At 43.5% G+C, this 18,657-nt stretch overlaps 1 protein-coding gene across 1 annotated transcript; it reads left to right on the top strand.

Moving 5' to 3' along the window:
- The first annotated feature begins 14,010 nt into the window (after nt 1-14,010).
- MAP1LC3C (microtubule associated protein 1 light chain 3 gamma) lies at nt 14,011-15,664 on the top strand. The gene is made up of 4 exons (XM_075706926.1): nt 14,011-14,068; nt 14,151-14,206; nt 14,342-14,448; nt 15,454-15,664. Exons 1-4 carry the CDS (start codon nt 14,011-14,013, stop codon nt 15,662-15,664), a joined length of 432 nt encoding a protein of 143 aa, XP_075563041.1.
- Nucleotides 15,665-18,657: the final 2,993 nt, after the last annotated feature.

Here is an 18,657-nt window from a genome sequence, read left to right as displayed (position 1 = left end):
TTTGATTCTGCTCCTGTTCAGGAAAACAAAAATATCTGGAAGAAGAAGATCCAGGCTGGTCAGTTGTCTCCCTAGCTCTTCTTCTGTGAGTCCAGCTCAAGTAATTTTTGGTTAGTGACTCTCTCACCCCACTTCCTTTACTTTGTGACATTAACATCACGCTAGACACTAACTCACCACTCTGGAGACATATGTTAGAGAGGCAAAATATCTAGTCATCTTTAGGCGGTTTGCCACCATCTATCACCAAGCCCATTTCAGAGACAACTGCAGAAAGTTGGATCAGAAAGTATATTTCAAACCACATTACACATGGGAAACAAACACTATCCAGGAAACCTTTTCACAGGTCTAAATTATAAATCATTCCTTGGAAGAATTTTTATTTTGGAGAAGCATTTGGTGAGATGCTGCATTTGACCACAGACAGCTGGGCTGTTTAATCATTTAGTATCATTTACATCCATAGCGACTTATTTAATCCACTGTGTACATCTGACCACAAACCTTCAGTGAAAAAGAAGGAATAACATACATGTCTCTGTGTGTATAAGTATATACTTAGAATGTTATCTATTTATATATACTAGTGTACACACAAAAACCTGCAGTGTCCAATGTGATTACAGCATCTCCTTTTACAATAAAGAAAATACAGAAACAGAATTTTTTAACTCAGTTCACTGAGGACACTGAAATTTCAAAGGCAAGAAGAGTTCTTATGTTAATAAATAATTTATTTTCAGGTTTTGCACTTAACAGTTGCATGGAGCTAATGCTACATAAGGGAGAGGGACAATTAGCAAGAGTGAGTCTGACTCATTTGTTTTGATTGTCCACAGTAAAAAGATGATGCAAATGAATGCCTCAGCTGTTACAAAGCTAACTTGGTTTCCCAATAAGCTCTTAGTGATATATGTAAATACACTTCAGTATTTGTATTTCAGGAATATAATATTCAACATAATTCAGTGTAGCATGATACTGCTCACACAAATAAATGTAAGTAAGCCAGTATATGAAAAACTAAAGGAAAAGGTAAAGCTACTTGCAGGAGAGAATACTATAACATAGAAAAGCACCTGATGAATATTTAAGGATATATTGAAACAGAATAAGGAGGACAACTCCTGCTTTTTCTTTCTAAAAGTTCAGTGTGTCCTAGGGTCTGATCAAAGCCTTCTTGGAGCTGTTTGGTTTGAAGGAAAAAATCACAGCCTGCAAGCAGACCCAGTTTTAAAGTTGAACACATCCGGCTAGTGAGTCCAAGAGACTGCAAGTCTTTTAGGTAGCAACATAAAACATCCATCATGCTGGTGCAAACAGCCAGGTGTGCACATGAGGGGAGAGGATTTGCATTTGCCAGAAGGCTCCACGGATCTAATGCTTGTCCACAACCACTAGCAGGCAACTCCAGCGGTCCTCTCTTGAAATTTGGGATAATGTTGTCTCCTGTGAAGGATCACTGTTTTCTAAGTGTGGTTCAACCCTGTGTTTGAGAGATCCTGTTTAGAACTAGAGGAAAATTTATACTTGGTGCTTGCCCCCTCTATCAAAAGAGATGCTACTCAGGGGAAACTGCACAGTAGAAACTAAAGTGGCACTATCCTATGCATTTGTTCCAATAGTCTTCATCACAGATAAATTGATATGAGATATTGACAATAAGCAAGATCCGTATCAGGAACCTAGTACTGAACAGCCCAGATACCAATTCTGTGAGTCATTTGATCCTTAAGTATGGGCTCCCTGAGGTTACCAACAGAAGCCATTCAATAGTCCACAACTGCCATCTATCACACCTATCCTGTTTATCTATGCGTTTATATAGGGTGGGAGTTTCGCCAGATCTCAGATCTGCTTTACGTCATCTTTCATTTAAAACATGGAAAAAATCCTCTTGATTAGTATTTCTTATGCAGGATTTTTATTCTTCTGAGAGTCTCCCCTTACAATCACAGGGTTCTCTGGGCAGAGGCCATTCTCTGTTGCTGGCGACAACTGTTAGGGCCACAGTCATCAACAGTAACAACTGTAGATCTGTTCCTGCCTTCAGCTCTTTTCCGCTACACTGTGAAACTAGCATTGCATTGCTTTACAAGATACTGTTTGAAAGAGGATGGGGAACCTAAAAGTCCCAGTATTGGGACAGGTGCTGTCTAACATCTTTGTTGGTGACGGGGACAGTGGGACTGAGTGCACCCTCAGTAAGTTTGCTGCCAACACCAAGCTGTGTGGTGAGGTCAACATGCTGGAGGGAAGGGATGTCATCCAGAGGGACCTTGACAGGCTTGAGAGGTGGGCCTGTGTGAACCTCATGACGTTCAACAACGAGGCCAAGTGCAAGGTCCTGCACATGGTTCGGGGCAATCCCAAGCACACATACAGGCTGGGTGGAGAGTGGATTGAGAGCAGCCCTGAGGAGAAGGACTGGGGGGTGTTGGTTGATGACAAGCTCAACATGGCCCAGCAATGTGTGCCTGCAGCCCAGAAAGCTAACCGTATCCTGGGCTGCATCAAAAGAAGCGTGGCCAGCACATCAAGGGAGGTGATTCTCTCTCTCTGCTCTGCTGTCATGAGATCCAACCTGGCGTACTGCATTCAGCTCTTGGGGCCCCCAACATAAGAAGAACATGGACCTGTTGGAGCCAGTCCAGAGGAGGGCCACGAAGATGATCAGAGGGCTGGAGCACCTCTCCTATGAAGACAGGCTGAGAGAGTTGGTGTTGTTCAGCCTCAAGAAGAGAAGGCTCCAGGGAGACCTTATAGCAGCCTTCCAGTACCTGAAGGGGGCCTACAAGAAAGCTGGAGAGGGACTTTTTACAAGGGCATGTAGTGATAGGACAAGGGGTAATGGCTTTAAACTGAAAGAGGGTAGATTTAGATTAGATGTAAAGACGAGATTCTTCACTATGAGGGTGGTGAGGCACTGGAACAGGTTGCCCAGAGAAGCTGTGAATGCCCCATCCCTAGAAGTGTTCAAGGCCAGGTTGGCTGGGGCTTTGAGCTGCCTGGTCTAGTGGAAGATGTCCCTGCCCATGGCAGGGGGGTTGGAACTAGCTGATCTTTAAGGTCCCTTCCAACCCAAACCATTCTATAACTCTATGATTCTGTGAAGTAGGTGATTCTATGGAATAGGTGATGAAAGCCTTCTGTTTTCCAAAGCAGCTAGGTCTGTTCAAGAAGACAAAAGGCAGGACAGTGGCACATGTTTTGCGTAGTCAACAGCCCCCTCATGTGCAATATATTCCATTTGTGGTTTAAGAACAATTCATCCCTTTGTAAAGACTGCTCACTGCAACCACAGTACTGCAAAGGTCAGGAAGAACTGGCTTATCCACTGCATACATGTTAGCCACACAAACTAAAGCCTATGGAATTGTGCAATAAGCCAGTGTTTTGCACTTTTGGGTTCGCCAGTCTGACCTTTGTTAAGTGTCTCCCATCCCACCTGTACTTTACACATACTATTCCTCAGTGCTTCATTATAAATCCATTTCCCATAGATAGTTAGCAGTAAAAGACTGTATTTTTCTTTTTCTTTAAGCTATACAGGCAGATTCTGTTTAACAGTTTTAACCAAAACTCAGGTTAAAGATGCAACATAAATAGGCTGGATTACATTGGTATAACCTATTTGTGACAAATTCACTTGCTAGCACTAAGGAACTGAGCAAACCTATGTGTTATTGGGCAAAGACAATTTGTCTGCAAGAGAACTAGAGCAGAACTCAAGGCCACTCCTATGAGGCTGAGCTCTTTGGAGAGTATTCACAGTACCTACTTCAGGTACCCAAATCAAGCACTCAGTGTGGCCAATGTAAAGCGAAGGACTCATGCAGAAGACAGTTCAGAGCACTGACACTGAATGGATCCTCTGCAAGAGTTTATCTCTCTCCAGAAGACTGGACTCTGGACTTAGTCATCTCCAGTTAGATGCCTGAAGTAGATGATTTTGAATATCTGCTAATGTACACATTTGGGCGATGATTTGCAGTAATCCCATATCAGTCCAAAGCACTTGTTAGCATTTTCATATTCAATAAATTCTTGGCATTTTTACAGAACTTGGGCACATGAGTATTAACTGAGCTCTGCAATACATTTGTTATGCAGCTAAGTGTATGATATGGCTCAGGAGCTTCACCACGGTTCCAGGACTTGTTTAAGATCACACAATTCAGTAGAGACGCTGGGAATAGTTATCTAGGGGTCCCTCTTCTAAAATAGCTAAGTAACATCCCTGTCTCCTACATCCATTAATTTTGGCATTTTTCCTAACATGTTACAGAATTGCCTAAAAAAGGATTTCTAAGACAAAATGATAGTCTTGAATTTGTACAGCAGGAACTCAAAAACTTTCCTTTATACTTAGACTTTTTTTCTACAATTTTGGGGTTTGGACCTGTCTAAGCCTTAGACATTTCTGCTGAAAGCATTTAAAAGGGATTTCAAGTCCTGAGACACACAGTTTCTGAGTACATAATGTGGGCACCTTAAGAGTCCAGATTTTCCTTAAGAGCAGAGCAATTTCCCAGCATGGATCAGGCCTCTCTAACATGCACGTGAAAAGGGAGGTATCCAAGGGTCCCAGCCACTGTTGGAAACTGTGCATTGCTCTCCTGGTGAGGCACGCTTTCAACCCTGAAAGAGCTCAACTCTCTTGACCCTTCTGTCAGGCATTCCAGCAGGATGACAACAAAGCTGCCAGCTTCATAGGGACATGCTAAAGATATTTTTAAAATCCTCTGCTCTCTGTCGGTTATAACACCCTTTCTGAAGGTTAAAATAGAAAACAGTTTTTCCAGCATCTACAAACCAAAACCCCATAGTTACTTTTGGCACAGTCTGACACATTCTTGGCAGACTCAACAGGGAGGCCAGGAACAGGCTGGACATAAAGCCACTGACATCCCAACTGAAAACAACTCAACCATACTGGAGAAAATGCTTTAAAACCCTATATGAAAGGAAAACCTCTTCAAACAAGATCGTCATCATATATGCACGAAGCATAATTTTTAAATCCATTTTTGCAGAGCACAGGGTGCTGTTCCCTCTCACCAAGGCACAAGCACTGGGACCTATACTCACAGTAGGAGCACTACTAAAACCAGCAAGACAGAATACAAATGTGCTACCAAGTCAAACAGCAGACACATTAACAGAAGAGGGGAATCATGTTCCCAGAATTCCAACCCATAACAGACGTCAAAAAAATCAGATTTATTCAAACAGATGTTCAGTACATTCTAATCAGAGTAAACTTTGGAGTTTTTCCCTTTTTATCATGCCTTTGCATTAACTGTCACTGGTATGCATGTGAAGTACCCGCAGTCCCTTATAATAAGCAAATATGCACGCTCTGCTAAAAACGCCAATGATTCAGCAACAGCACTCATTAACCAGGCCCAATCCCCAGAAGGGCCTTGTTATCAAGAAACTCCGAACAGCATTATTCAATTATTGCTATCTGTAAAGCAGCCATGACTACAGAAGGTTATGATATTTTACAAAGGGAAATCATTAACTGAAGCATTATACCGCAAAGAAAAACTAAGTGTCTTGTCCACACAGGGGAACGTTTCTTCGCTCTCAAAAAGATGACCAAAGAAATTGGCTAGCAAGAACACCACCAGTTCCGGTTCTTCTGTAGACAGAAAACATAATACATTGTATCTTAGCACTGATAACAAGAGAGCACATGGTGGGAAAGGAGGATTGAACGATGTTTTTCCCTTTTTAGCATCTTTCTAGACTTTGAGCTCAGCCCCTGTGGGACAGAAAGCCAGTGAACTGCTGGTATAGCACGAAACAGAAAATCAAAGATGTACTTGCAGGGACCTTGACCAACAGTTTGCCAGTTTATGCCAGCTTAATTCTGGCATAAACTTCTGACACAAAAAGGGTCACTGATTTTTTTTTTTACATCTAGTTAGAATCTCTAATTTGAGCAACACCTGTAGAAAATTACTGAGAACCTAAGTCTCAAATTCTTTTCAAATTTAAAATGCTAAACCAGAAGCACTTATCATGTGGAGCAACTTAAAAACTACTGCGGATACCTCACTATACCTCAGCCTGCCCAGCTCTCTCAATATGTTGAAAATCTAACAAATTAATGCTGAGAGGTCTTAAAATCTTTAAACGGAAGATACAGCACTCAAGAAAAGCATGATTAGTGCACTTGAAACCAAAAACTATCATAAAGAAACTACTCTGTCACAAGGAAATACCCTTTGAATTTTGCCAACTCTAGGATGCTACTTTTCCATATGCATTATGTGCACAGCAGATGACAGCATTTTAACCTAATGATGACTACAATCTGATAAAGAAATGAGCTGAACATCAGCAGGACACTTAAAGGTAAGAAAGGGAGAAGAGATTAAATGAGTCTGAAGTTTCATTTGCAGGAGAGACTTTTTAAGCTCAGAAACCCAAGCTCTGGTGCAAAATCATCTTGAGTACGCTCAACAGGCATGTGCAGGTCAACCAGGGGATCGGGCCCAGCCAGCATGGGTTCATGAAAGGCAGGTCCTGCTTGACTAACCTGATCTCCTCCTATGACCTGGTGACCTGCCTAGTGGATGAGGAAAAGGCTGTGGATGTTATCTGCCTGGACTTCAATAAAGCCTTTGACACCGTCTCCCACAGCATTCTCCTAAGGAAGCTGGCAGCTCATGGCTTGGACAGGTGTACTCTTTGCTGGATAAAAAACTGGCTGGGTGACCGAGCCCAGAGAGTTGTGGTGAATGGAGTTAAATCTGGTTGGTGACCGGTGACAAGCAGTGTTCCCCAGGGATCTGTTTTGGGGCCAGTCTTGTGCAATATCTTTATCAACAATCTGGATGAGGGGATTGAGTGCACCCTCAGTAAGTTTGCAGACGACAACAAACTGGGTGGGAGTGTCGATCTGCTTGAGGGTAGGAAGGCCCTGTGGAGGGATCTGGACAGGATGGACCGATGGGCCACGGCCAACTGTATGAGGTTCAACAAGGCCAAGTGCCGGGTCCTGCACTTGGGTCACAACAACCCCATGCAACGCTACAGCCTTGGGGAGGAGTGGCTGGAAAGCTGCCTGGCCGAAAAGGACCTGGGGGTGCTGGTTGACAGCTGGCTGAACATGAGCCAGCAGTGTGCCCAGGTGGCCAAGAAGGCCAACAGCATCCTGGCTTGTATCAGGAATAGTGTGGCCAGCAGGAGCAGGGAGGTGATTGTCCCCCTGTACTCGGTGCTGGTGAGGCCACACCTGGAATACTGTGTCCAGTTTTGGGCCCCTCACTACAAGAAGGACATTGAGGTGCTGGAGCGCGTCCAGAGAAGGGCAATGAAGCTGGTGAAGGGTCTGGAGCACAGGCCTTATGACGAGCGGCTGAGGGAACTGGGGTTGTTTAGCCTGGAGAAGAGGAGGCTGAGGGGAGACCTTATCGCTCTCTACAACTACCTGAAAGGAGGTTGTAGTGAGGTGGGTGTTGGGCTCTTCTCCCAAGTAGTTAGCGTTAGGACGAGAAGAAATGGGCTCAAGCTGTGCCAGGGGAGGTTTAGATTGGATATTAGGAAAAATTTCTTCATGGAAAAGGTAGTCAGGCATTGGAACAGGCTGCCCAGAGGGATGGTGGAGTCACCATCCCTGGAAGTGTTCAAAAAACGGGTAGATGTGGCAGTTTGGGACATGGTTTAGTGGGCATGGTGGTGCTGGGTTGATGGTTGGATTGATGATCTTAGAGGTCCTTTCCAACCTTAATGATTCTATTCTAGTTTTACTTTCATTAAAAATAATCCATCCACCAAGCCAGGAAACGTGAAATTAATTATTACTCTACCCTTAATTGGTTTAGTGGTGGACTTGGTAGTGTTAGGTTAATGGTTGGACTGGATGATCTTAAAGGCCTTTTCTAAACTAAACGATTCTATGATTCTACAATTCTATGAAAATAGTCACATAGTCTCTCATTTAAAAGTATTTCTTTTAATATAAATATAATATAATATAAAACTTATTTCTAATCCTTGTGTCTATACCAAAAAGCCATCAGAGAGATGATCTAGGTTCAATATAAGGGTTGAAAAATCAGGAGACAAAGAACCAGAAGCACCTATAAACACTAGCCAATCAACCCAGAAATACCACTGGTGACTTTTAAACTATCTCAGCATTTTGAGATGGGTTCGGTTTGTGATGTGAGTCTTATTAACACATGAGTCGGGACCATAAATCTGAGATACAGGACTAAGCATCCCCTAAAACATAAGAATACTCTAGCTAGCTTTTTGGTATAAAGACTTATGAATTCAGAAGGTTAGTTACTGGCACACATTTACTTCAGGCTTACCCATGAGTGTGGGTTTGTTTCTGTGTCACAGGAGGAGAAATAGGCAGGTTTAGAGTTGCGGAAGGGAAGAAGGAAGCAAGGGATTGCCTATCTGTAACTAGTCATGTTCAGGGAGCGTGCAAATATTCAGGATGGCTCTTTTAAAACCCATTAAATTGGCTGGCTGAGTCTGACTGCTTGAGGGTTTTCAAATCCCTCTTGACTCAACTATTTTATTTTCACTTATAGACAACCCTCATGAAAGCACGTATTTAAGATAACTGTGCATAATACTGTAGAACTTCATAGGCTTTCTCAGTGCAACAAAAAAACCTTCATTTTGCCAAGTCACATTTTTTCCCTAGAACATCATGCTGCAGTTTCTCTTCCTATTCAGTTAGGCTGCTTAAATAAATAAATCTCAGTCCCTCTAGTCCTGTATCATTCATATTTAAATTGTTAGTCTACACATAAGTATTTTGTGCCTTCTGCACTTAATCCCTCAGCCTCTCTTGCTTACATATCTGCTTGTGTTCAGGATTATTAAGTGCTGGATGGAATTTATAGCCAGAGCAAAGCCCCGTTTGGAATCCAAGTTTTGTTATGCTGGAATGAACTCAGTAGCACCTGCATATTGATTTATGAAGAAAAGCTAATCTCAGCTTATGGCATACTAGAGCACTTTTCACCAGGTAACAGTGGAGTGAATTTCTTCTACTGGAATGCAAATCACTTCTAATGCCATTCGCATTTTTACATTTATTGAGTTTTTTTCTTGACTAAGTAGGACCCTTGGGTTTGCCTTGATTAGGCTTTGCACTGTTCAACTAGGTTGGCAGAACAGACTAACAAGATTCAGTCCGGCTTCAGGCTGGGAGCCCTGCCTCCTGAGCTCTGGCAGATAAAGCTTTGGCAATTTAAAATGTCGCTCCCCAACCCTACGGCTGTGCTGGATGTTACTGCTCTGGTGGCAGGAGTGGCAGGCGTGGACGGGCGCTGAAGCCTTGCCTGCTCTTGGCCACTGTACTGCAGATTAACCAAGCAGGGGATGAGCTCTCGGGCGCTGGCACAAGCTGCGCCTGCTGGGGAGGCAGCCTCCAGCTACCAGGAGGGGCAGGCAGCCAGGTGGTTAGTGTTAAACTACCGCGGCTTAAATTCCCCAAGCTCAGGAGTCGGAGCCCTCTGACCACTCCTATTCCTTAAACCTCACAGAGCTTTTAATCATGAGGGTACGGGAGTACCAGAGAGCACCAGGGAGGCTTCTGAAGGCAGAATGCAGTGCAGTTACTGGATGTTAGTGGTATGCTTCCTACAACAGGCAAAATCCTGGACAGAGCCTCAGAGCACTCACACACGCTACTTGAGCAGCATGATCAGAGCATCTCAGTCCTCTGGTTAACGTAGGCAGCTCTTGATCCTTAGCTCCACAACAGCTCACAGATCCACCTGAAAGCAGGGCTGTTCATTTCACAGCACTGGGGGAAAAGCAGATGCCTGCTTTTGAGTATGTCATTGTGCCTCTGCGACACATCTGAGTGTTCAAAAGCACTTGCAGAGGGGAGGAAGAGACTCTAATACACTGATGCAAAAACTTCTGTGTCTTTTACACCTTTTTGTTGTTGTTGTTCTTGTTACAGAGCTTATTATAACCAACCCAAGCCATACAGATCACAGATAATGTCATTCAAACTCTCATACATGCTACAGTAATGTAATTCAAAACTTCTGCTTCAGAGCAGGAAAGAACAGAGAATTCACAAACCTCAAGGAGAATTCACCATTCAAAGATGTGTTTAGCATTTCTCTCTAAGGAAATACTAAGTTACAGATCCACTAGATAGCAACTGGACATACGTGCACAGCCACACCTGACAGGTTAATGTTATGGTCTTATCCTGTCTTTGTGATGTGTCAGGGCTAGACCCTTTCGGAAGCAACTTGTCCCTCTCTGCTCAAGCACTCTGTACTTTATATCGCATTTCTCTTTTTGCAGCAGTTACTGGAAAGCTTTGGAAGTGTGATTTTAGCATGCAGCATTCAGCTGTGTAAAGGCAGCTGGTCAGGGATTCTACAGTTTTTAAATACATTCATATATTAAATATTGATGTTTATTTGTCTGGATTTTTTTTTTTTTTAATTCCATAAGAGGCAGGGTGGTCCTGTGATCAACTCAATATGTTTGTTCTCCAAAAACATGGAACTAGTTATCATTTGTACCATAGCCTTCCTCATGAAATTGTGTTCAGCATGTTGCAAGCATTCCTTGCATCTTGGATTTTTGCAGCTGCCATAATTATTTCTACCTTGTTTTATCTTGTCTGGGAAATTCAGATTTCAAGTTTTTCAGAGCAGACTTGTTTTTTTCTGAGCTGCTTATATTTTGCTTAGCACAGGGAGACTTGCATATCCACACAGACCTATATGGTTTGAATGTCGAATAACTACCAAACAAGAACAATTTGAGGAAATGTACTTTTTCTAACTCTTCAGGCCTTTTCTCTAACACCGGTAAAGACCTTTTTCTGAGCAACATGAGCATGAATGAAACAGAACAGTCTAAGAAAAAGGCCTTACATTAGAGCCCATTCATCACTTTCCCCCTCCTTCCCTACCCAACTTCCAAAAAATGCAGGAAATTGGGATGAAAAAGTCCAAGAAACAAGGTAAGCAGTGAAAACTCCTGAAAGCGTAAAATGAATTGGCAGGCAAAGCAGTCAAATTTTAGGACGGACTACTCACATATGCTAGAAAGTCTATGAAAGAAGCACCCCTCCACTTGGTCAGGAAGCAAAGCCCTCCGTCATTTGCTCAGTCATTAGCTGACACACTTCTCCACTGCAGCAGTATTGTGTATTCAGACTTCAGCCATACTTCTCGGACAAACCTGTTTGTCCTTTCCCAAAAGGTTCCTACCACCTTATTTCAGGGTCTCTTTATATACTGTAATTCTCTTTCACAGGAGCTCCCTCATTTCTACTGAAACTTAAACTCTACATTATCCTCAAATTTTGGTCACCCTGCACCCTTCTACATGGGGAAAATAATTCCCTGACTAAAATACCTTGAGGCTATGAGACAAGTTTTTTAATGTCTTCAGGTGAAATGGGCCAATGTGAAGGACATGCTGTTTCTGTGCTGCTTTTACGCTAACTTCGTTTGAGCCAGACTCTGTATGTGATTAGGTCCACGAAGCTGGGATCACTTCAGTATGGAGACAAGAGATATATCAGAATTCAGTTACATAGCTGCCAGCCTGGGACACTGGGAGAGGCTATGAGCATGGCAATGAAACTGGACTAGATAAGATATGCAACTTCAAGCTTGTGCATTAACGTTCAGGGACTTACAGGACTCCTACGAGTGTAGTCTTTGGATGTGCAAGCAGGTAAAAATAGAGTAATGATTCCCTTTGGTCCTTCTGTTTCAGTAGGGTCCTCTGAGTACTCCATTCTCTACACAAAATTGCTCTAACAGTTTATTAATTATGTGCATGCAAGAAAAACTTACAAGGGAAAGGACAAAAGAAGGAATAAATTCCACATTTGGGTCTGAAACTGGGTATTTCCATGCAAGAGTGAGTGCAGGTGCCACGTAGTCACACACTAGACCTCCCATTCTCTCTGCCTGCAGATAGTGAAACACATTACGTTATTAGTTAGCACATGTTAACTAAAGCCTGGGTCTGTGCTCACTCTTAGCTCTCATAGAAGTTAGAGCTGTAACTGGTCGCCAGGTTCACTGATCACCAGGAAATTATTCTTCTTTGGCTCCCCTTCTTATGAGGTATTCATTCTTCTTACTAGCAGCAGCTGTAGGAGCTTATGGTTATGAAAAGAAATCACCTCTCTCTGGAAGCTGGGCTGCTGATGTCTGTACAGAGCCACGCTTTCATACTTTGTATGCAGTGAGAGGTGACGCAGAAGGCAGAGCCCTGGTGTGACAGGTTCCCTCTTGCCTGCACACAGCGGATCACAGATCTTTCTACTGGATCTACTGGGCAGAAACCAGCAGGTGTGTGTGGAAGAACTGGTACACTTCCTGAACAGCTTTGGGAAGCCCCACAGTGACCACAACTCCAAAGACACAATCTATGATCTCCACACACCCTTCTGCCTCCCACAGGCTTTTTTTCTGTGCTATATGTAGGTCTATGCTGTTTCTTTACCCTTCTAGTTATTCTTCTGTTACTTCACCTTCCTAAATACGTGTATCACCAGACTGAGTTATGGCATTGTGCCATTTCCGTGGCATACGTCCTCCTCCACTCATGCTCCCCTAGTTTGTCATCCCCCCTCTACTCAAAAGAACTGAAGTTAGATCCAGCTCTATAAGCAAACCCCTGAGCTTACCAGCCCTGATGCAGAGGTCTGCTCATGAGGAGGAGCTGTATCCAAACCATTCCAGCGTAGGCTCAAGTCCTCTCTCCAAGTTCAGAGCCCTTGCTCATGAACTCCTCAAAGTAAAAATCTTGTCTTGTCTGAGCAATTAAATTCGTAGTGCCACATGGGGGAGCTTGTGCTGTGACTAAAGCTCATCACTTCCAGATCAAGAGAAAAGGACAGCTCAGCAGCACTAAGGACTTCAGCCACTGGAAACTGTTCTGGAAAGCCTGGCTGAAAATTGTGACATATGCATACATAGTGCACACAAACTGTAATAAAGATGTCCCTTTTCAAAATGATCTTAGGTGACAGTCATTGATTTTGCCTTGAAAAAGCAGCCAAACCCATAACTCATAAACTGTAACTCATAAATCTTAGAAACTTCCAGCTGCCCTTAGCCTGGTAGATCAAATAAAATAAAAATGACTATATTTTAAAGGCATAAGCAAACCAAATGAGTAAGTAATGGCGATCAATTCCAGCCATCCATTAAGATGACTTATATACACAACAACCAGCCTTAACTTTACTCCTTGCTGAGCCACATCTGGCTGCAAAGCCATCTTGATAGCTGAAGTAAAAGCAGGTGAACAAGCAATCCAAAAGGCAGGGAATCTGTCCCATCACATTTGGCAAATAGATGGACCTGAAGTCTGCTTGGGAACCCTTAAAATCACAACCATGCCTTAGAGACAAAAACAGAGGTAAAACTCACCTCCCAAGTCATTCAGAAAATAAGCAATCTGGTAGCCTGAGGATATGAAAACTGCTTCTTCTTTTTTTTTTTTTTTCTTCCTAAAAGCAAAGAAATAGTTTGAAAGCAGTTTGCAAGTACGAAGAAGGTTAACTGACCTTCTGGACTGGCCATCTGGAAAGGGAAGACAGATGGAGAGAGTCCAGCCTTGAGCTGCCCCCTTCAACCACCCCGCAGGGTAGTCAAAGACCTCTCACAAAGCCTCATGCTGTCTCGGATGCAAAGCACCTCGCAGCTTGGGTAACGCCTGTCAAAGCAAGCAAGGATCAGACGGGACGCTGCTCGGACCGGCTGGAAAGGCGGGCTCGCCAGCAGCACATTTCACCTTCCCGCGGGCGGCGGGGCGGGGAGAGGAAAAGGTGCGAGGGCCGAGGCGGCCGCCGGGCCGGGCCGGGCCGCGGGGCCGCCCCTCGCTCCGCCCGCAGCAGCGGCGGGCAGGGCGCCGGGCAGGGCGCCGGGCGGGGCGGGGCGGGGCGGGGCGGGGCGGGGCCGGCCCCGTAAGAGGCGCGGGCGGCGGCGGCGGCGGCACCGGCAGCGGCGGGAGCAGGGTGGAGGGAGGATGCAGGCGATGCCCGGGGCGCAGGCGGCCAGGCCGTTCAAGCTGAGGAAGAGTTTCGGTAGGGGCGGCGGGGGCACGGCACGGCGGGGCAGGGCGGCGGGCTGCGCGCACGCGTAACGCTTCTCCTCTCTCCCGCGCAGCCACCCGGCTGGAAGAAGTAGCAGGGATCCGGGCGAAGTTCCCAACAAAAATCCCGGTAAATCTCTGTTTTGTTGTCGGAGGCTATTGCTGCTATTTAAAAAAGAAATGTTGGGAACCCCTCTCTAAAGTGTGTGTGTGGGAGGGACCTGGATGTTTCAGGTTTTGCTAAGTGTGACTCTAATTAAAACAGGTAATTGTTGAGAGATACCATAAAGAGAAATACCTTCCTCTCTTGGACAAAACCAAGTTTCTTGTTCCCGAGGAGCTGACCATGACGCAGTTCATAACCATCATCAGGTAGGTAGCAAGCACCTGCGGGTCCGTGCTGTGGCTGGGGCTTGCTGCTCTTCTCTGGGCAGGTACCTCAGCGCTGCGCTGGGACATCTTGCTTTCCTCAGTGGGGAGGAGGATGAAGGTATTAGTAACGGCTTCCCTGTCTTGCAAGTGTTTAAAGAAAATCAACAGATGTTTTCTCAGGCACATTTGAGTTAAAAAATGCTGTCTGTGTTTTTTGGATTCATAAAGTCTTCTCTCTTTCCCCTAACTGTAGTGAGTAAAGATTATATCTGAGTCCTGTTCTGCTTTCTTCTTGCTTGGTGAACTTGGTGCTGGGGCTCTGTGGTTCTGTTCTGCTTAGGGCTGTTACTGCCTTGCTCTCTTACTTACTGCACCTTGCTGACTTTGCTCAAGTTCAAAGCAACTTGTAGGTGTGAGTGACATGAAATGTGCTTCTAAATTATTCTTTATAAAATGCTACAGGGAAGAAGTCTCCCAAAGTATTTAGTGATGTTCTCTGACAAAGCATAAAAGCTATGTGCTTTCCAGCACACTTCTTAAAGTATGGAAAAGATTTTTCTAGATGTTAACTTCTGTAAGTGATGCTCTTGGACAACTTAGGTCCTGATCCTCATATGTAATGTCTCTGAGGAGGACTCTTCTTTGAAGGTAGAACTTAAAATAAGTGTAATGGGCCATGCTGGAATCCTTTACTACAGATGTACTGCAGAAGCTTTTGGTTTCTACTCAGCACTTCTCTCTGGTAATTGAGAGAGAGCGAGCCCAAGCTCAGTAGCACTCATGGTCTAACAATGTAAGCCTCTCCTCAGAGCACAAGCCTTTTGGCTTCCAAGCATAGTTAACTTCCTGCTGATGAGGACGTTAAACCACATAATGACTTTACACAGCATTTCTTGTACATAGTTCATGCAACTGCTCTGCTGAATGTATTTCATAGACTGAAGTTGAAACCTTCTTAAATGTGCTAATGAGTAACCCTCTATTTCTCCTCCCTTCTTCAATTAGAAGCAGGATGGCTCTAACTGCTACACAAGCTTTCTACCTGCTGGTGAACAACAAAAGCCTAGCCAGTATGTCCTTGACAATGGCAGAAGTGTACAGGGACTACAAAGACGAAGATGGCTTTGTGTATATGACATACGCTTCCCAGGAGATGTTTGGATGCTTTTTACCCACTGCTCAAGGGAAAACTATGGAATGCCTTCAAAAAAATTAAGGTTGGGTCCATCTGCTGCAGTGAAGCAGCTTGATATGAATCATGCCTGTGACATGAACCTCGGAGATGCTCCTTCCAATATGAGCTCTTGAGCTCTGTAGCGGGGAGTTATGACCCAAAAGCTGGCAGGACCAGCTTAAGGCAGAAATGGTGGTACACTTTTCCTAGATAATAATTAGGATATATATTTTTATATTTGAAGACACTATGGGTCTTTTTTTTTTTTTTTTGGAACTGCACCTCCACTTTTTTGCAATATCAATCTTTGTTATGTAACTAATTTTTAAGGTGTCCTTAAAGCCTAAGTCTAAGAGTAAAATAAAGAAGCTTTTAAGTATTGAGTTGAATGTTAGTTTTAATGTGGGGAAAGACTGTAAAAGTTTGTCTAGGAGAAGGTCCTAGAAAAATTCTGGGAATTTGAGCTCAATGCCTCGTAAATGAAGCATTGCTTGCACAGCCACTCTGAATTTTTGAATGGAATAACAAAGCTTTAAGTCAGGTCACACAGTAGCAAAACCATACCTATAAATGGTTCATTAAGCTATGTATCTGAGCTGCAAGATTAAGTGGACTACCATTGCTAGAGCAGGGTTCAAATGCAGTGTTAACCTTAAACACCTGGATGAATTACTGTCAGCTGTTACAGAAAACACTGAGTATCTGTGATATAGATAACCATGTGTTTAAATAAGCAAAACTGATTGCTAGTCAGCATAACCTAATTGCAGATAGTGTGACTTGAAGTGTAGTTTAATCAAATGTTCAAGAGTCTGTTCTTACCACTGAATCCTGCTAGTCTGATCTCTGTTGATGGACAGTCATAGCCATCCCCTACAGGCACCTGCTTGTCAGTTCCCCTGAAGGACTTTAGTGAGCCTTCTTCCAAGGATGGATAGAGCTATGTGATGTACCTTGCGATTAGGAGGTATACCAATGTCTCTAGAAAATGTCAAAACTGTCATGTAGCGAGATGCTGATTCATCGAATATGCAGACTTGGTTCCTGAATGTGTATTAAAGGAACACTTGACATGGGGCTTAGTCTGAAGTATAGCTCAAGCTAGCTTTCCTGGTCCTCTCATATGTGAGGAATGTATTGGAAAGCTGTAAATGTTCTGATTGTGCGTAATCAACTTAAAACACCAGATCATTTAAAAATGTGTCACAGTGTGCAGTTAATTAATCAACCTCTGGCAGCCTCAGCTTAGGATGGTCGAATTGTTACAATATGATGCAATTCTGTTCAGTACCAAACTGATTTGCAGAATGATTAATGTAGGAATTGCTAGACTGCAAAGGAAGAAGTGTTGACAGTATTTAAATCATGCATGAGGAAGGAATGTATGTGTAAGCTTTTTGCAGTGGTTCTCTTGCACTAGTAATCTCTTGAATTTAAAGCTCTAAGCAGACTGGGGTTTGAGCCTCTAAACCAGGGGGTTTAGAGGGGTACCTGCCTTATTGAAGGTGGTGTTTGCCAACTCGTGTTTCATGAGCTGAGGAACAAAGAAATCATTGGCCTGACTGACTTTGTGGAAAGGCTAAGGCTATGTCAGTATAGGTTATGAAAACATGTGGGCTTTGGGATCCCAGAATCTGTTGCTTGGATAGATTTCACTTATGCTTGTAATGGAAACAGTTTCCATTGCACAAATTGAACTCAAATAGTCATTTGTTACCAGCCCTCAGGGAGGCAGAGACACCTGTTTGGCAAGAGCACCACACAGCAATGTTGAACAGCTGTGGGAACCTTGGGGTGGGGGGAGCAAGGGGAAGTCTTGCTATGTTCAAGCTCTCTTGCCAGTCTAAGAGCTGGGCTAATATTTTGCTTCACTGGCTCTTCTGTTTGTCTTCCTGTCTTGTATGATACTTGGTATGTGAAGAGAAAAGCACTACAGATTCTTGGCTGGAGCAATTTTATGTCTGACAGCCAACTTTCTTTGGTTTGTAATATAGTGGCTGAGGTGTAAGTGTTGATCCCTCCAGCACTTACTGACATTAGGCTATGGTGTCTAACAGGCTGAGTCACAGATCCAGCCAAAAAAGTTATACAAGGAGAAGGTCAGTTGCAGGTAAAGAGCATCATATAAACCTGTTTAAACTGGCCTGCTGAAGCCAGAGAGAAGTCCCTTCTACCAGGTGCTAAAGCAGATAGGATTAACCATCAAAGACAGTTTTCAAAAAGTCTTAAAATAATAAACTAGGAGTTAGATGCCCAAATAAATCAGTTATTCTGCTGGTGGAGTTGCTTTGGTGTGACTAGAAGCTTTGGATTGAACCTGTTGTCTCTTGAAGTACAAGGAACAAGGATTAGAAAAGCAAACAGAAAAACTTTGCTCTGACTGGCATAAGCAACTGAGATAACTGCAGCTGCTTCCAATGTAGCTGCTGCTTGAAGAGCTAATATTTGCTTGACAGAATACATATTGATCAGACAGGTACTTTTTTTCTTTTTTTGCAAGGACACCATGCTGTGGTAGGTAAATTGTATAGTTCTTTTCCAACATAGCCCCAATGTAAAAAGGGAAGGCAGAGATACCACTCTTCTGTAAAAGTATCTTCACTTCTGAATTAGGATATGGACTTGTGTTCTTTAATATCCAAAATATCCACCAGAGAAAAGAAAACATTCTGAGGATACTTCTGTTTCTCCCATAGACTACCAGCTAAATCCTGGAAGGTGCTCTGGCTTCAAAGCACTTACATATGTACATGCTCTGCTGAAGTAACTTGTTAGATTGGGTCCACAGCGCTTGGCCCCTTGTAAGATCAAGCATGGTGTCCCATCTTCACATACAAACCCAATCAAACTGAAAGGACACTGAACCCACGTATGGGATGAGGGCTGAAATTGCCCTTGCTGTTAAGGTCCTTTTTTGAGTATTCTGCAAAATAGAGTATTGGGGGAGCTGTGACTTTAACATAGTCAAGTGGAATCATACAGGAAAAAAACCACCATTCAGCTCTGTTTTTTGTAACTTCACTTCACTAGAGCTA

This window comes from Pelecanus crispus, chromosome 3, assembly GCF_030463565.1.
Source record: "Pelecanus crispus isolate bPelCri1 chromosome 3, bPelCri1.pri, whole genome shotgun sequence".
Classification (NCBI taxonomy): domain Eukaryota; kingdom Metazoa; phylum Chordata; class Aves; order Pelecaniformes; family Pelecanidae; genus Pelecanus; species Pelecanus crispus.
This window is presented reverse-complemented; position numbering and strand designations above follow the sequence as displayed.